The following is a 19828-nucleotide window of genomic DNA, read 5'->3' on the forward strand; positions in this document are numbered from 1 at the left end:
ATGCCTTAAGTGAAATGTTGCTACTGTATAAATTTCTGTTGTGGTTTAGTCCCAGCTGGCAACTAAGCCCCACGCATCTGCTTGCTCACTCCCCCGTGGTGGGACGTGGGAGAGAACTGGAAGGGTAAAAGTGAGAAAACTCATGGTTTGAGATAAAGGCAGTTTAATAGGTAAAGCAAAAGCTGCGCACACAAGCAAAGCAAAACAAGGAATTAATTCACTGCTTCCCATGGGCAGGCAGGTGTTCAGCCATCTCCAGGGAAGCAGGGCTGCATCACGCGTCATGGTTACTTGGGAAGACAGACGCCATCACTCCGAACATCACTCCACCCCTTCCTTCTTCTTCACCCCAGCTTTATATACCAAGCATGATGTCATATGGTAGGGAATATCTCTTTGGCCAGCCTGGGTCAGCTGTCCTGGTTGTGTCCCGTCCCAGCTCTCCGTGCACCTCCAGCCTTCTTGCTAGCAGGCCAGCACGAGAAGCTGGACTGTCCTTGACTGCTTAGCAATAACTCAAAACATCAGCACATTATCAACATTTTCTCATCCCAAATCCAAAACACAGCCTCACACTAGCTGCTGTGAAGAAAACCAGCTCTGTTCTGGCTGAAACCAGGACAATTTCTAATCTCCTGCTGCCTGATATTGGGAATAGTTAAATATCACAAGGACTGAAGGATTTTTTTCACCTGAAAGTTGTGAGGGTATCTAAAAATTCTGCTCCTGAAATTAAATCTGTTGAACTATCTCTCAGGGTTTTGAGGGAGGTAGGCATAACCATAGTATCACTTCCTGGTTAAGTCAATGAAAAACATTATGTCGAAATATGTTTTGTTGATTCATGAAAGAAGCAGAGCAGAGAACGCTATCCAAATCTGTAAGATGCTGTTCTGGTAGGAATTATACAGCTATTAGTATTGGGTTAAAAAAATATTATTGCAAGAATCCATTATCAAGTACTTTTACTCTTCCTTCATTTCACTGGGATATATTCCACGTGGTCTTGTGTAGCCCAGACTCCATACAGAACAAAGAAAACCATCAGGCAGGAGACAGAGAACAAGAAATGTGGAGAACAACTGAAGATGACGAAGAAGACAGAAGATTTTGGGAGGAGCCTACACCATATACTCCGGAATCTAGATTAGAAACTCACAGATATATTGAAGAAAAACGGAGAGCTAAAGACAATATAAGGTATTTTTTTGTTTTACTATATTCTATGAATTGAGGAAGGGGAAATTTTCAAAGGTACAGAGTAGAGATAGGTGACTGCCTCACATTAAATATTACTGAGAACTGGCAGCTTAAATCCCTGTTTCCTGTGCAAATATGCTTATAAAATCTAAATAAAATAGTCACATTGTTAATTTTGTTTTGTTTCATTTTCTAAAATATATTTACAATACCCCTTAATTTGTTTTTCCTCAAATAAAGTTTTGAAATGTAATTTCTCTTTTCAACTATGTTTTATGGACTTTAGACGTTTCAGTTTTCTGTCAGCAAAATAATGTATTTTGTGTAGTTCAGTGTTTAATATTCTGGCTAAAAGCATTTACCCGGAGTGCAGCATGCGTTATACAAATACCCTACAGGCCATGCTACAAAATTTTTGCACAAGTGGCATTTCAGGCACCTTTTCTATGTGACTTAGAAATTTTTTCACATACATTATCAAAGATATTTGTCCTGAGTAACAAGATTCTTCACGTTATCTATGCTATTTGGTATGGTGAATCTGAAGATGTCTGGCCCCTGAAAAGCCTTTAAAACTTTCTAAAGCTGCCACTGGTTTTGCTGACAATGGAAAAATAATGCAAATACTAGCAAATAAAAGTTATGTTATTGCTGTGACTTACCAGCTCCACATACATTGTAAGTGATGTCTTTTTTTTCCCCTTTTTTTTTTCCTTATAAAACACCACTTGTGCCTTAGATTTTTCTAGCTGTTCTTTTTAATGGCATGTTTTTAAAAAGATTTATCAAGCCTAAGTATTGAAAAAGTCAGTCCTAGGGAAGTCTCCAAGAAATCTGGAAATCTGCATCTCTCTTTGCTATTATTAATTCAAAGTCTAGAACTTTCCCAGAAGAACTACTGTGAAGCCCAAATTCTAGCTAGTTCGAATGTTGCTGTGTTTGGGGATGCCTTGCTCTAGTCAAAAGCAAATGTGTTCCAAATGCTTCCCTCTAAATATTCAAGGAGAGTCCACATAGTGTTATAATAAAGATTGAATAATTCCTTTCTGGATTTTTCTAAATTTCCAAGGCATTTAAAGGAGTTAAAAATCCTTTCACAGTTCATTTTGTTTTGGTGGTGGGAATTTTGTTAGGTAGCACGAGAAGGATGAGAACAGAAAAGTGCCTCTGACAACTTCAAATCGTCCTTGCTGGTGGACAAGAGCTGAAATGTAACTTTAATATAACTCAGTATAGAAGGACGTTTATTTTAGTGTAAAATTGACATAAGCTCAATCAGACTAATGCTAAATTACCTATCTATGACATGATAGCACATGTTAAATTTGCCAGCTGGGATGTAGTTGGATAGTTGATAGTAAACTGAGTAGCTTTGGCTATTGCCAAATGAGTGAATACTTGCAGTTTCATTCAAAGAAAATTCAGACAAGTGTAAAATCAGCTGCAGCTGGAAGGTGCACAAGATCTCCTTTAGCTGCTCATTGCCAGAACAAGGTGTTTCAGCTCATCTCAGCACAAAGTTAAACAAGTTACCTTAAACTCTAATGATTGTGACATGACTGAATTTGCCTTAAAATGGCTCGTATGAGCAGACAGGTTTCATCTAGAAACAGATCATTAACAGCTAAGAATAAGATATAATTTCTGAAATAATTTCAGAGGACTGCATCTTTAGAACAGAGTGGTGGTTCACTCACTTTGCATTTAAGTGTTAAGAGTAGGGATTCAGGTGTAGAAACTGCTAGCCCACAAATCCCTCATTAAAGCTCTGATTTATACATTAGAATAGTATTTAACACATGGGTAGTTTTGAATCTTTCTTAAACAGAAGTTGTTTTTATGTAGTCATTCCAGTAGCTCTACTTGAATGTTTTAATTTCTTCTTCAAATCCATTGTATTTATAGATGAAATCTTTTTTTATGCTTTTTCCCCCAAGGTGGTCTATTCTTTATTTCCCTCATTAGTGGTTTACCTTTAGTGTTCTCTTAATCTTGAACTTCTAGCAAGAAACTGGTGCGGGAACACAAAAAACACTGTATTGCTGTTGTCTTTTTGAGAAATGGGGTTTTTTTACATGCCAGCTGAAAGCCATACACACTATATTGACCAGCTGAAGAGTGGATTAATGCAAAGCAACAATTACAGTGCTGTATTTTTGAAGAAAACATAGCCATTTTTTACCTAGGTGCAAGCAGATTTTTCTTTTTCATGTTACTAAGATTCCTTACTCTTCCTCTCCTTGCTCATAATGTAAACATTTATACAGGAAAATACCAGTACTACAGGTCTTAATGATCTTCCAGTGGTCTGCTTTGTTTAGGCAGATAAATTTAAGGTACCTTGTTTATTGCACTAAATGAAAGCCAGATATAGTTTAATTGCTGATAGCTGGACATGGATAGTGAAGATTAAAGTCTCCATCACTACTATGTATTGTATTTTTTGAAGGAAGTACACAATTAAAAATGTAATAGATGTATCAACAGATGATCTATGTGTACATGCTTTGGTCATACTGTATCATATTTGATGCTGCTTGTAATCTTTTAACCATTAAAATTCTTTTTACTAGTGCAGAATACTGACTGATAGACATGCTATTTAGAGATATGTCAAGCATTTCTTCAGTAAAAGTAATTAAGTTAGCATGAATAAAAAATTTCTTTAGGATTGCTTGCACATACATCAAATCAGTTAACAGTAATGATACCTCATGATTAGTATGACCATTCATAACTAGAAAAACATCCCATTTCATATGTTTAAGTAATCCACTGATTTCTTAAGATATATCAGATAAATCTGATATATTACTGTTTGATAATGGGCACTGTGACATGCAGCAGACATTACTATCAATGTAAGATAAGGTTGGATGGGGCTCTGAGCAACCTGATCTAGTTGAAGATGTCCCTGGTCATTGCAGGGGGGTTGGACTAGATGACCTTTAAAGGTTCCTTCCAAGCCATTCTATGATTCTATGGTTCTGATTTTATGATGCTATGATTCTAAGATATGATACTACAAAGTATTTGCTCATCTTCAGATGATTTTCAATGTTCAGTTGGACTCTTGTTATAACATGTTTTGTCCCTGAGAGAAGTTGTAGCCTCAACATCAAATACCTGATAATCCTTACCTTTTGCCATCCTCTTCTTTCTTTTTTCATACTAAACATAAAATACCAGAATGTATGAAATGTATAAATGTATAAAATAATGTACAAAATGTCTCAAATAAACAATTTTTCTGTTTTGTTAAGGGAATCAAAAAAGAGAGAGAAGCCTCTTTGGACATTGGTCACTGCAGAAGGAAAGGTTCTGAATGTGAATGTGCCTAAGTATGTAAGGTTCGGAGGTTAAACAGGCTAACCTCTTTAGAGTTGATTTGGGCAACTATTTCAAGATACATGACAATACAAAAATAAGAGGGCTGACAAATTCTCATTGCGGTATTATATTCCTGGTGGGGAATCTGACTTTTAAATTCATATTCTGATGCTGGAAAAAGAATTTGTTTTCAGTGAGTAAAGTGTTGGAGGTTGTTTAATATAATATTTTGGTCTTTGATGATTGAAGAACTTTTTTTTCTGTAAAAGATATAAAATGTTTTTCTCTTTCCCCTTCTATGGTAAGGCTCACTTTCTTGCAGCACCTTGCTAATAATTGAAAAAGTTTAACCAGTTTGACTATTGTAGAAAAATGTGTATGAGTAGCCACTTTAAATGTGGAAAAATACGTCCAAGTAATATTTCTGGACAAAATAATTGTCTGGTGACAGATGTAAAACTGGCAGACTGGGAAGGTTATGTAATGAACTCCTATGTCATGAGGTCCTTCTGAATGAGGTCTCTAGCAACAGAAGCTGGTGATACAGGGAAGTCTCTTTTATTTTATCTTTGTCAAAGGTACCTGGGTGTTCAAGTGTTTTGGAATGAGTTTCCAGGCTTATCAGCCATGCGTTACCATTGTTTTCACTTGAACCAAGCCTTCCTTTTCTAAAGGAAAACAGGAGGCAGAGAGTACAACCATTATTTCCTTATAAATGGCTCCCCAAAGAGCATCCTATGGGAGACTGTGATCAAAAAGTGGCCTACTAAGGGCCACTTTCTTGTCTGCTGTACTTTGAACAAGTTTTTCCATCTTAAGACTGATTTAGTGTCAAAATCAAAGCTAAGAACATGCTTATCATTAGCATGAAGAATGCTTTCTAAATCTTGGAAATGTATAAATCCATGCAAATTCAAGGAATTTGAACACCTACATTATAGTGCATAATTTTCAGTGGTATAGGGAAAATTAAAGGTAGTGGCAGAAGAATTCATGTTTATACTATCTGTACCAGAAGATATTTACCACTGTATTGATGTACTTTTTTTTTGTAAAAGTGTTGACTGAAAAAATTTTAGAATTATTTTCTAGTTCAAAGAAGACAAGTATAAAACAGTTTAAATCTTGCGTTAACAGAATTTGACTATGCGTCTAAAAAGAAAAGACATTTAGAATAAAGCACTAGCACTAGCTATCTTTTTAGAACAAATACAATCCCCTAGAATTCACTGTTAGTAGCAGTCCTGTTTGTGTCACCCAAGTTTTCTGGACCAGAGTTTAGTCTTTGGATGTGCCCATGTAAAACCAGATCAATAAGCAATTTTTGTCATGGCTTCAAGAAGAATATCACAGCTTTTCAGTGCAATCTGGCAGTGTATTGGAGAGACATAAATGAAGAGCTACAAGTAGACAAGCTGGTGTTCTCCAAAGGTTTTGCTTCAGTGTGAAAGTCTAATGTCCATAGCAATGTCCAAGCTTCTCTGATGTTTTTTGGAAGGTTAGCAAGAGGAATGGCTGCATGCTGCTGAGAACAGATTGTTTCTCTTCTTCATTTATGATTAAGCTTCCCCCTAGAAAATTTTACAATTCTTTTCTTTTTTTTACCCTTCATGTTTTAGTGAATTATCCAAATTTGTGATGCAGTAAAAGAAAAAAGCATGAACTGGAAACAAAGCTGGTTTGTATTCTTTGCAGTTTTAGATTAAAAAATAAACTAAAAGCTCCATAAGCTTTCTTGAAAATTGACTGTATCAGAACTGAGGAGAGCAAAGAGTAAAAAGAATTTCTGGCAAATATTTTTATTGCTCAAAAAATGTACCATCTAAACTGTTAACATTTGAGCTTCTTTCTCTTACCTGAACCCAAAGTATCTAAGTATTTTAATGTCACTGAAATATTCTTGATAAATTACATTAAGCAAAACCCTCTTGCTTTATACTAATAACTAGTTTACAAAAATCTTCTCGTTTATATATGGCCTTTATTCTGTTTTTTCTCTACTATAATACGTGGGAAATGTTTGAGTATATGAGCACCATTTCTAAGTCTAGACTAGATCTCCTCACAGTTGTAGTAATAGATGTTGTTTTCATTTTATAACTGGTAAGATTCTTTCACAATTTTAAGAACTCAGCCAGCAGATCACAAACATGCAGCTAATACAATCTGCAGTCTCATTTTCAACAAACATTATAAAGCTTGCAGAATCAGGTTTTACTTTGGAAATGCACAGGCAGATATTTATACTCTACACAAATTAATTGCTATGACCAAAGATTCAATTTGTTTTTTTACATATGAAAAGGTTAGAATTACCAAGTTCCAGGCTTTTCATGCTTTTCATGAACTGTTTTTTCTATGCAGAAGTTAATAGAGCAGACAGATTTCACCAGCAGATGTCTCTCTCTCTGCATTGACAGACTGATCTTAATTTTAACTGACCTTCAGCAGTATTTTTTTGTTTCTTGTGGGTTGGGTAGGGGGAACAGAATATAAACGTAAGAATGACTTTGATTCAAATGCCAGTATTTTCTTCTGGTCATGAGGAAAATCGCAACTGTTTCTAAAATGATCATGTGACATATTGTCTAAATGGTATTTATATTCATCTAAAAGTGCTAGCAGTTGAATTTGAAATATGATGTAATGTTTGCTTATTCACTACATTTGTATTTATCCTGGAGATGTTTCTTGTCATTATTATTAGGCTTCATTTCTCTTTGAAAGATGATGAAGAAAAAAACCAGATCATCTTGGATCTTGCTGTTTACAGGTAGGATTTTTTTTTCCTCTTAATTTTTGGCATTCTTAAATTCTAATACACAGTATTTTAATTATACTCCTCTCTGTAATGGGGAATTTTCAAGATGAAAACAAATAACATAGGGGATAATAGAATCAATCTTGAAGCCTGTGACAGAGTAATAAAGCTGAATAAACCAAAGACCTTTCAGACTCTCTGTTACTCCTTAATGAGGACTGCATTTGACAGTCCTTTTTGGAATTGATGTTTTCTGCAGTCCACAGGCAGGTTTCATAGAATCATAGAATCTTTGGGGTGGAAGGGACCTTTTCAGGTCATCAAGTTCAACCTCCTTGCAGTGAGCAGGGACATCTTCAGCTAGATCAGCTTGCTCAGAGCCCCATCCAACCTGACCTTGAATGTTTCCAGGGATGGGGCATCTACCACCTCTCTGGGCAGCCTGTTTCCTACACACCTGTCCTTTTATACTTAGGTAAAATCTCTTCCATTCTTCATTTGCAGATTAGGATTGTACGGAATGGGGGTTTTGACCATTCTTTGGCCCTAGAAGTGCTCCATGTTCTTCTAGTTAAATTCAAGTCCTTCTAGTTAAATTCTTCTTGTCCCCAAGATAAAGTACGGTAGCCTTGTCCGACTTTTCTTGCTTACTGCAAAAAGTCCATGGCCCATGCTGTTTCCTGTGACAGCTGTGACAGGGCATTGCCTGGAAGAAATTTGGTTGAACCAGACCAAAGTATGGCAAGGACGCCTGGTAACTATTTGATAGTGTATACTACTAAGCAGTCCAGTGGCCTTGCCCACACTTCAGGAAGGAGTTGGAAACCCACAAGCTTGTTTACCCATAATAGGAACTTGTTAGAGTAAAGCTTGAACTAGTTTTCTAACATGGAAACACTATTCACGCCGGGTGTTCTTCCCATAAAGCTCATTAATTTCCCTCAAAAGAGGCCTGCTCCATGTTTCAGAATTATAAGAATTAGGTTTTTCTGGAGCCTCAGAAAATCAGAAAAAAGGTGCAATAAAATGATGGATATGTTGTAATATTCTGTGCTCACTTGTAAGAAATGCAGGCTAAAAAGTTTGAAAAATTCACCTCAGAAGTAATGTTATAAAAGAAGGGAAACTGAGAATACGTACTTGTGCATTCACATGAGTTTTAGTGTCACATGCTGAAGAGCAGATGTTAAAGTGGAGCTACTACAGGTCGCAAATTCTGTTTGACTGTTATGAAATTTAAAAGTACTGTGTTTTCTGGAAATGTAAAGTATTTCTGTTTATTGTTTTCCAGCAAATCCTGTGGAAAAAAAGGAACTCTTATACATTTACTAGTTAAGCCTTCAGAAAGAAAAGTAGCAAAATACTTTTACAATCTTGAATAGAAAATAGATTAATTTTCATTGTAAAGCACTAAACTAATAGAAGAAAGACTTTTTCATTTTCCTCAAAGATTTTGAATTCTTGCAGTTATACAATAGCTGGTGTGGTGGACTTGACAGAATTTAGACATTATTTTAACTGACATTCTGTGAACACACAGGAAGATCATGTTTTTCTCCCAAAGACATTAGATCCTAATATTATTTCATATAATTTAATAACTGAAATTGAAGTTTGTAGTTTATAAACTGCAAAATCATCATTAAAGAGCTATATGGTCTGCAATGGTTATTTACTGGACTGTATGGTAGATTGATTAATTTATTTATATTTCAATCTGAAGACATTTGGACACTTCTCTGCTTGATGTTGATGTCCAGCCAACTTACATACGAGTACTGGTGAAAGGAAAGGTTGGTGATCTTTTACTACATTCATTTCAAATCAAGAGTTAATGTGGGCTCTGTATCTGACTTTTATGAGTTACCAATAGTGTGCATGTATGTAGAAAAAATGTTCTTTCATACTTGCATTATTTTGGATTCCACATAAACTGTGGAAGTCCTCACCAGAAGATGTGCAAAGTCTGAAATGAAATTTCACTCTCTCTTTCTCTCCTTCTCTCTTCTTATTCCCCCCTACAGTGTACCATAATTCACTTAAGAAGAGAGCTTGCTAGTTGCCCTAGGCTAGAATTTAGCAGTTTCACGATCTGGAATTTATAGCTGACAGAAACAAATGGATGTATATTCTTTTGAAAGGGCATTTAAAATGTCATTCCAGTTTTCTCTCTTCACAATGGTTTTAAATTTATCATGAATTTAAAAAAAAAAAAACTAAAAGTACTTAATCAATAAACTGAAATCCCTATTTTTGACTGTACCAACTGCATAAACAAAACTTTAGAATTACTTCACGTCTAAAATGTGCTGGATAATCTTTCTCATTTAATTGCTAATATAAGTCAAGCATCATTTTATAACCTTCTTTAGAAATGTCACTTCAGGAATGACAGCAATTCAAGAATATACATGTAACTATACTTCTAAGTAAAAGCTATTTAACATGCTAATCATTTATTAGAATTAGTAATACTACATATACAGTGAGAGGATTTAGACCTATACTGTCCTTAAGATCAAAGGATGTGATAGTGATATTTCTGCATGTGTTCTTTCCAGGTCAAAAAAAAAAAAAAAAAAAATTAGCATGACATACTTCAATCCCATATTTTCTTACAGCCATTTCAGCTTGTGCTCCCTGAGGAAGTGAAGCCAGACAGCAGCTCTGCTAAAAGATCACAAACAACTGGTCATTTAGTTGTCAGCATGCCAAAGGTATGTAAAATAATCTGAGGAGGCATCATACAAAGGTACTTAAAATGTTTTGAGTACTTTGGGAATTTTCTGAGTTACAGGTAACATCTGTCTAGCTAAAGTTATTCAGTCTAGTCTTTCCCATCAGGACATATTTTCCAAAGAAGGAACATTCCAGAAAGACTTTAATCATAGAGCCAAACATTAGGATTTAAGATCCCTTTAAAGGAACATTATGAAAATCAGTATTAATAGAACTACTTGTATTTCCTTTATTTTCAACAAAACCAGCATTTTACATATGAAAAGAGACTGTAAAGCATGCAGCATTGCGCAAATGTGTGAGAAGATGGATTTTTTTAAATAACTGAAAATAAGCAACTTCCCTACTTTCTGTATCCATTTGTGAAACAATTTTTCAAAATTTGTGTGTCACACACATATATGAAGATTATGTTTTGTTTCAAGGACAGGGATGATACAGTACTCTCGCATCTCGGGTGATCGGAACGAGAGTTGCTGAATTCATTTGTGTATGCAATCACAGAGCAAGAGGGTTGTGGCAACATGGTGTTTCAATTGAGAAATGCTTCACAGCAGTTCCTAGTACTTAAAGAAGCCTGGGTAGAAGTCATATTCCCCTAACATTCCAAACTCTGTGCTCTCCTGTCTCACCTGTGCTCTGATGTTTGACTGCATGGTGTCATGCTGATCAGGTTTTGAGTCAGTTTAGAATTCTGCTGGCAAGTAAAAGCAAATTGGCTTAAAGTGTGTTTTGTATTCTCCCTCTTCCCTGCCCAGCCCAGTTCTTGCAGTGTAAATGAGAGCAAACTGATAGGTATATCCTCTCCACTGTGTGTCTTCCCGTGGTTTCAGTAAATGTAGCTTGTACCCTGGACACATTGTATGTTGATTTCTGGGATGACGTAAGAAGTAGATGAGGTGGAATTGAAGGTGGAATCGAGACATCTCCTACCCATTCCCCCACATCTGCCAAAAAAATTAGAGAATAGAGAAGGAATGACCAGTAATGAGGAACAGTTGAAGACATGGAGGTCAGCTTGCCTTACTGAAGTAGGCAGTGAGAGAGGTAACGCATGGCCAGCCAGCAGCCAGTGGAAATTCAGGGACATTAGAACTTAAATACAGGGAAGATGCAGCAGTGTGAACCAGAATAGAAGATAAGGGGCAGAAGAAATCTGAGTGGCAGAGGTACCTTCAGGTTTGAGGCATAATGGGTGGGATGCTGGCAGAAACAGGAAGGCATTTAAGGTGTCATCTGGTGCAAGACTGGGTTCTTGGACCTGCAGGAAGAGCTGAGATCAACTGAAGGGCTTGGAGCAGACAGGGAGCTGGAAGTTTTAGAAAGGTAGAATTCTGGAGGTGAGAATGGATTATATGGTGGGGTTCTGGGAGCTGTGGGAGAGGTTAATCAACTTCAGCATCGTGCTCTTATATGCCATTATGCCTTTGGAGGGTTGGGCTGCTTTTGAGGCCTCTAGGGCTGCATCATATACTTTTAGCTTTCAGAAATAGGGTAACCCTGTCCAAGGGTAGTTATAGGAAAAAAAAATTCTTAGTGCTCTAGCCTTACCTTTCTGGCCTCTAGTAAGTTTCTGTGCTGTGTAGGAGCAGCGGGACGTGGTGCTACACATGAATCTGCCAGGATATATCAATTACAGCATTTTCTTCTGAAGGAGGAACCTTCAGCTGCTATCTGGGGTCATTTCTTTCTCTTTGTGCTCTGAATTAATTCTAAGACTATGCAAGTAGTATCTGTAACTAAAAAGTTATTTTTCAGCTTTTGGCTTTTTCCAGTTGTGGTTCTATACCTTCTATGTTTTCTTCTATGCTCCAGTCCCATACTGTCTGTCTTTCCCTACATGGACAGCCTCTCATTAAATCACAAACTCATTCTAACATGCAGTTTCACTAGGAGCTTGAAAAATGCTGAAAACTGTACTCATTTGCTTAAGATCCATATTTTGTTAATGTTCAAAATTCAGTCATATGAGAATTTATGCTTTCCTAAATTTTTTTCTTTGAAACTGAGGCCTTGACATTTACCATTTTGGGTAATGTAATTTTCAAATGTTTCTGAACAGTTTTGTTTACTATTTACTTGGCTTTTGGATATTTTAAATACCATCAGTTTTCTATCTCATAACCTGCTTTTATTACTCATATATCTTGTTAGTCTCTGTAGATGAACAGTGCCTTAGAAAATGTAAATATTTTAAAGAGTCTCTGGATATATTAAAATCTGCTGCCTGCCTAGAAAGTCATACCTAAATCAGCAAAATTAATATTTATCTCTTCCTATTGTAATTGAGAACTGCCTTTATTCCATTATTAACTTTATATGTCTCCTACATTTCACCTATCTTGATATTTTAGCTACACCTACATATTTTACCTAGCCCTGAGGGTCTGGAGCCTGTTTCATCTCAGAATATCACAATTCACAGATATTTGTGAGACCTGAGGAGAGAGAAGCTCTATAGAGTAACTAACTGAGTTGATGGTCTGAGCTTTGCCTTGGTTTGGTTAAAAACTACTTGTGTAGCTGGGACACAGAGTGAGGTACATGAATGGAATGCTGCATGGTCTAATATCTTTGTTGTCAATGGATCCAAAAACCTGCAACTTTGCAGAAAAGGAGCTGGGAGTCTTGGTGGACACCAGGTTGAACATGAGCCAGCAATGTCCTCTTCTGCCAAAGAAGGTTAATTGTATACAGGACTGCATTAGGAGTGTTGCCGGCAGGTTGAGGAGGGCAGTCCTCCCGCTCTGTTCAGCATTTGGTGAGACGCACTTGTGTGTCCAGTGCTGGGCTCCCCATTACAAGAGAGACATGGGCATATTGAGGTGAATCCAGCAAAGGGCCACAAAGATGATGACTGGGACTGGAGCATCTCTCCTACGAGGAAAGGCTGAGAGAGCTGGGACTGTTCAGCCTAGAGAAGGCTCGAGGGGATCTTACAAATACATATAAATACCTGAAGGGAGGGTGCATAGCAGGATGGAGCCAGGCTCTTTTCAGTGGTGCCCAGTGGCAGGATCAGAGGCAATGGGCACAAATTGAAACAACGGGAGGTTCCCTCTGAACATCAGGAAACACTTTTTTACTTTGAGGGTGGCTGAGCACTGGTACAGGCCCAGGGAAGTTGTGGAGTCTCCATTCTTTGGGATATTCAAAAACTGTTTGGACGTGGTCCTGAGCAACCAGCTCTAGGTGGCCCTGCTTGAGCAGGGGGGTTGGACCAGATGACCTCCAGAGGTCCCTTCCAGCCTCAACAATTCTGTGAGTCTGTGATTCTCTGAACTTCATGGATTTTATGATCGAAGATGGATTTGTGCTACTTCACAGCAATTGCACATAGCAGATACAAACCTATTCTTCTTTATTCTATATTACAGTCACAGAATCTGTTCCCTTACCCCAGGACTGAATTAGAGTGCACAAGTTACACTTTTGGGATACATATCCTTTTCAGATGCTCTCTATCCATACAAATTTTATTGGTATTAATAGCATGTAATCTAGGAAGCAAAGTATAATGAATAAAGATTAGCAACAACTTGAAGGCCAATAGATATTTTTCTTCTAGAATCACAGAATCACTAAGGTTGGAAAGGACCTTCAAGATCAGCAAGTTCAACCATTAATCCAGCACCACCATGTTCCCTAAACCATGTGCTGAAGCACCACATCCACACGTTTTTTGAACACTTCCAGAGATGGCGACTCCACCACCTCCCTGGGCAGCCTGTTCCAATGCTTGACCACCCTCTCAGTGAAGAAATTTTTCCTAATATCCGATCTAAACCCCCCCTGGTGCAACTTGAGGCCATTTCCTCTCGTCCTATTGCTGGTTACTTGGGAGAAGAGACCACACCCTTGTCGCCACAACCCCCTTTCAGGTAGTTGTAGAGAGTGATAAGGTCTCCCCTCAGCCTCCTCTTCTCCAGACTAAACAACCCCAGTTCCCTCAGCCGCTCCCCATAAGACTTGTGCTCCAGACCCCTCACCAGCTTCGTTGCCCTTCTTTGGACAGGCTCCAGCACCTCAACGTCCTTCTTGTAGTGAGGGGCCCAAAACTGAACACAGTATTCAAGGTGCAGCCTCACCAGTGCCGAGTACAGGGGCACGATCACTTCCCTACTCCTGCTGGCCACACTATTTCTCATACAGGCCAGGATGCTGTTGGCCTTCTTGGCCACCTGGGCACACTGCCGGCTCATGTTCAGCCGGCTGTCAACCAGCACCCCCAGGTCCCTTTCCTCTGGGCAGCTCTCCAGCCGCTCCCCCCCAAGCCTGTAGCGTTGCATGGGGTTGTTGTGGCTGAAGTGCAGGACCCGGCACTTGGCCGTATTAAACCTCATACATTATGGCTGAGGCTATCAACAATGTTTGAGAACACTAATTTGAGATCATCAACTTAATATGAATTCTTTTTAGTAAGATGATAGGAAGAAGAGAGTTCATGCAACTTCTTTCATGCTGTATCAGTGATAAGACAAGCCCATGACCATATTGCACTATATTTAACCTTTTTGTTCCTGATAGACAATTATTATGAAAATACAATTATTTGCAACTAGATACATGGCCTAGCACATTCCTTAAGTAACTGAAATGTTAAAAATGCTACTAAAACCTATAAATAGCCTCCTATAATATGCTTTTTGCAATATTAGCCTGAAAAGGTCTCCCTCTTCTCAGAACAGAAAACTAACTGGATTCAGAAAGTGTTTTTCACTTGCTTTAGTGAATTTCTGATCAGGTTACTAAACCTTTCACCATTCATCTTGCAGCCTGTTCATAGTTCCCTAGCCTTTAAAATGAAAAACAAAACTTCTTTCCTTGCCTCTCCAATCACCTTGCCATACCACAGATGTTACAGACAGTAAATTCCATATGAAGTAAAAGAAAGCAAATAATATTCACCTTGTTTTCTGGAAAAATTTTTCTTAAATGTACTATTTACTGCACACCAAACCACTACAGAATGGGTGTCTTTCTAAGGTAGTGTCTACCAACATTTTTTGGAAGGTCATTAAAAAAACCTGAAGGACACAACATTCAGTGAAATGATATAGTGACATTTTTGAAGTGTAGTGTTCATACTGTAATAATCATCTGTATAGAGATTTTGCATGAGTAAGGTGTTGATAACGACTACATTGTACATGCTTCATATTCTGGGAAAAATATTTGTAACATGAAGCTTTTCAAACTTTAACCTCTATGCTTTGGCAGTGTCATCTTTGCAGATGATGCAAGAAAATTAAAAACTGAGAGTTTCTTTAATGGACTCTGACCAAAATTGGCATATTAAATCAGTGATTTTGTAAAATGTCATCAGTAGATTATACCAGTAGCATTTTAATTAATGTCTGAGAAAAAGCGTCAAAAACCAGTGTTACTAGCAAACAGTTTTTATTTAGGGTTCTGAGACATTGTGTGTCATGTTTTAAAACTTCATTTTCCTTATTTTAGTGAATCAGAGAGAAAAATTTTGACTTTTTGATTAATTCTTTATTATATAAGCAATCACAAAATTAATTCTGATAGCTTTTTATTGCCTGGGCCTTCAAAAGCCTTTAGAAATTTAAAGATCAGTGAGAGTTAAATTCCTTTATTAATTTAAAAAATAGGAGTGGTATATATGTCTTTGTAAAGCATATTTCATAGAATTTCATTATATAATTCTCACTAATCTAGGTATGGTAAATGCAGTACTATTTCATTACTGTCAAAGGTATGTGGAGATATACAGCTGTAGAACCCTAAATATCTATTAATCCTTCAGAAAAAATGTGTTTCAGGGAAACTGTTACTCAGTGGAATTCCTGTTGTAGAAGAAGAAAGCCACTGTAGGAAGAAAACGTGGACTGAAAAGATGACTCATCTTAAAAATACTATTTTCACATATTCTGTTTTCTCAAATATATTCCAGATTCTGTTTAACACATCAATTTCTAAAATTGTCTGATAACAATCTTAAAAGGGCTCTCTTTTCTGTTTTCTGATTAGTGCAAATATTAGCAATAGTTTCACAGAATATCTTTCAGAAAGCTTCATTATATTAATTTAGTCCGTCTTCTTGTATACCACAGGCTTTAAATTTCATACCGTTATCTTTCTGCTGAGCTCAAAGTCTTATTTTTGGCCACAGCTGGAGCTATGGCAGTTCTGTTGTTCAGAACAGTTGTCCTCACTTGATCACTGTCACTAAGAGCTGGACAGTCAGCTACTGGCTTGGTGAAGCTCACACACATACCATTGTTGCATATGGAGTTCTGTTTCAAAAAGAAGTAAAATTAGAAAGTATCACTTAATTTTTTTTTTTTTAACAGTGGCAGGAGGACATCTTTTGGGCAGAAGAGGTGTTATGTTGAACAATAGGTGTTAATTGATAATAGATGTTCTAGTAGGCAAATCCTAACCTTTCCCTAAGTTCCAGGATCACTTCTTGTCAATGAGGCCTTTTGTGTTGATTGCAGAATCAGCAAATTTCCTCACCATCCTTGGTGGTGTGCTCTGAGGGCAAAGTAAGGAACATCAGTCTCAAGGGGATAAAAGGAATTAATTATTTTTAAAAGAACAGAACACTAGAGGTCCTCCTGAGGAGAGAGGGAAAGTCCAAAGAAACAGATTTTCCTTCACCAGAGTATACATAGAATCAGAGGGGATCAGCCTCTTCACAATGAATTTCAGAAACGACTGACAGAAGCTACAGGATCTGTCTTATTTCTTGTAGATTTTAGAACAGAGACTTTAAATTCACTGGGCTTCTGGAACAGGCTACTTTCAAATCAACTGCACTGAGAAATAGTCAATAAAATGAACTATTTGGTATAGTTCCTGCTCTCCTCCTTCCTTTCAAATGCTTAAGGGGTCACAGAATCACAGAATCACAGAATCACTAGGTTGGAAAGGACCTTTAAGATCATCAAGTCCAACCATTAATCCAAAACCACCATGTCCCCTAAACCATGTCCTGAAGTGCCACATCCACACGTTTTTTGAACACTTCCAGGGATGGCGACTCCACCACCTCCCTGGGCAGCCTGTTCCAATGCCTGACCACCCTCTCAGTGAAGAAATTTTTCCTAATATCCAATCTAAACCTCCCCTGGCGCAACTTGAGGCCATTTCCTCTTGTCCTATCACTAGTTACTTGGGAGAAGAGACCAACACCCTCATCGCCACAACCCCCTTTCAGGTAGTTGTAGAGAGCGATAAGGTCTCCCCTCAGCCTCCTCTTCTCCAGACTAAACAACCCCAGTTCCCTCAGCCGCTCCTCATAAGACATGTGCTCCAGACCCCTCACCAGCTTCGTTGCCCTTCTCTGGACACGCTCCAGCACCTCAACATCCTTCTTGTAGTGAGGGGCCCAAAACTGAACACAGTATTCAAGGTGCGGCCTCACCAGTGCCGAGTACAGGGGCACAATCACTTCCCTGCTCCTGCTGGCCACACTATTCCTGATACAGGCCAGGACGCTGTTGGCCTTCTTGGCCACCTGGGCACACTGCCGGCTCATGTTCAGCCGGCTGTCAACCAGCACCCCCAGGTCCCTTTCCGCCGGGCTGCTCTCCAGCCACTCCTCCCCAAGCCTGTAGCATTGCATGGGGTTGTTGTGGCCAAAGTGCAGGACCCTGCACTTGGCCTTATTAAACCTCATACAGTTGGCCTCTGCCCATCGATCCAGCCTGTCCAGATCCCTCTTCAGAGCCCTCCTACCCTCCAGCAGATCAACACTCCCACTCAGCTTGGTGTCATCTGCAAACTTACTGAGGGAGCACTCAATTCCCTCATCCAGATCATCTATAAAGATATTGAACAAGACTGGTCCCAGAACCGAGCCCTGGGGAACACCACTCGTGACCGGCCGCCAGCCGGATTTAACGCCATTCACCACAACTCTCTGGGCTCGGCCATCCAGCCAGTTCCTCACCCAGCGAAGAGTAAACCTGTCTAAGCCTCGAGCCGCCAGTTTCTCCAGGAGAATGCTGTGGGAGACGCTGTCAAAGGCTTTACTAAAGTCCAGGTAGACAACGTCCACAGCCTTTCCCTCATCCACTAGGCGGGTCACCTGGTCATAGAAGGAGATCAGGTTGGTCAAGCAGGACCTGCCTTTCATGAACCCATGCTGGCTGGGCCTGATCCTTTGGCTGTTCTGCAGATGCCCTGTGAGCACTCTCAAAACCAACCGCTCCATAATCTTCCCTGGAACAGAGGTCAGGCTGACAGGCCTGTAGTTCCCAGGATCCTCCTTCCGGCCTTTCTTGTAGACGGGCGTCACATTGGCAAGCCTCCAGTCTTCTGGGACCTCCCCTGTTAACCAGGACTGCTGATAAACGATGGAGAGTGGCTTGGCAAGCTCCTCCGCCAGCTCTCTCAGTACTCTCGGGTGGATCCCATCAGGCCCCATAGACTTGTGGGTGTCCAGGTGGCTTAGCATGTCCTTGACTGCTTCCTCCTGGATTATGAGGAGTACATTGTGCTCTCCATCCCCGTCTTCCAGCTCAGGGGGCTGAATATCCTGTGGATACCTGGAGTGGCTATTAAAGACTGAGGCGAAGAAGGCATTAAGTACCTCAGCCTTGTCCTCGTCCTTGGAGACAATGTTCCCCGCCATATCCAGTAGGGGATGGAGATTCTCCTTGCCTCTCTTTTTGTTGTTAATATATTTGTAAAAACATTTTTTATTATCCTTTACGACTGTGGCCAGACTGAGCTCTAGCTGGGCTTTTGCCTTTCTAATTTTGTCCCTGCTTGACCTAACGAGATCTTTGTACTCTTCATGAGTTGCCTTCCCCTTCTGCCAGAGGTGATAAACTCTCCTCTTTTCCCTGAGTCCCAGCAAAATCTCCCTGTTCAGCCAGGCCGGTCGCCTTCCCCGCCAGCTCTTCTTACAGCACATGGGGACCGCCTGCTGCTGCGCCTTTAAGATTTCCTTCTTGAAGACTGTCCAGCCTTCCTGGACCCCTTTGTCCTTCAGGACTGTCTCCCAAGGGACTCTCTCAACCAGTGACCTGAACAGGCCAAAGTCTGCCCTCCGGAAGTCCATGATAGCAGTTTTGCTGAGTCGTCTCCTTACTTCACTCACAACTGAGAATTCTATCATGTCATGGTCGCTAAGCCCAAGATGGCCTCCGACCACCACATCTCTCACCAGTCCTTCTCTGTTTGTAAACAGCAGGTCCAGCAAGGCACCTCCCCTGGTGGGCTCACTCACCAGCTGCATCAGGAAGTTATCCTCCACACACTCCAGGAACCTCCTAGACTGTTTCCTCTCTGCCGTGTTATACTTCCAGCAGATGTCCGGTAGGTTGAAGTCCCCCAAAAGAACAAGGGCCAGCGAATGCGAGACCTCCGCCAGTCGCTTATAGAATGTCTCATCCGTCTCTTCATCCTGGTTGGGTGGCCTGTAACAGACTCCCAGCAGGATGTCTGCCTCATTGGCCTTCCCCCTCATCCTTACCCACAAGCACTCTACTTGGTCTTCACAATCTTCGATTTCTATGCAATCAAAACACTCCCTAACATACAGAGCCACCCCACCGCCTCTCCTTCCCATTCTATCCCTTCGGAAGAGCTTATAGCCATCCATTGCAGCACTCCAGTCATGAGAAGCATCCCACCATGGTCCCTTTCCCATGATGTTGTTAAGAAGGGAAAGAGACTCTTTTGCCATGAGAAGCCCTTTTGTCAGTGACACATCGTCCAAAAAATGGTCATGGAGATGTTTTTTTTGAGAAAGGGAATTCACTTGAACTTTGAACTTGATATTCTGTATTAGCAAAGGAACTGAGGGACTTTGTGGTC

The 19828-nt window shown here is 39.5% G+C and overlaps 1 protein-coding gene across 1 annotated transcript in view; it reads left to right on the forward strand.

Moving 5' to 3' along the window:
- DNAAF11 (dynein axonemal assembly factor 11) overlaps positions 1–19828 on the forward strand; it is a gene marked incomplete at both ends in the record, with an annotated part of 44530 nt that overhangs the window by 10750 nt on the left and 13952 nt on the right. Inside the window, 5 exons of the mRNA XM_082015060.1 lie at positions 1015–1200; positions 4464–4541; positions 7238–7303; positions 9015–9084; positions 9913–10008. Of these exons, the coding sequence (XP_081871186.1) occupies positions 1015–1200; positions 4464–4541; positions 7238–7303; positions 9015–9084; positions 9913–10008 (496 nt within the window). The remainder of the gene's footprint in view (positions 1–1014; positions 1201–4463; positions 4542–7237; positions 7304–9014; positions 9085–9912; positions 10009–19828) is intronic.

The sequence above is a fragment of the Phaethon aethereus genome (assembly GCF_964289735.1).
Source record: "Phaethon aethereus genome assembly, chromosome: 2".
NCBI lineage: Eukaryota > Metazoa > Chordata > Aves > Phaethontiformes > Phaethontidae > Phaethon > Phaethon aethereus.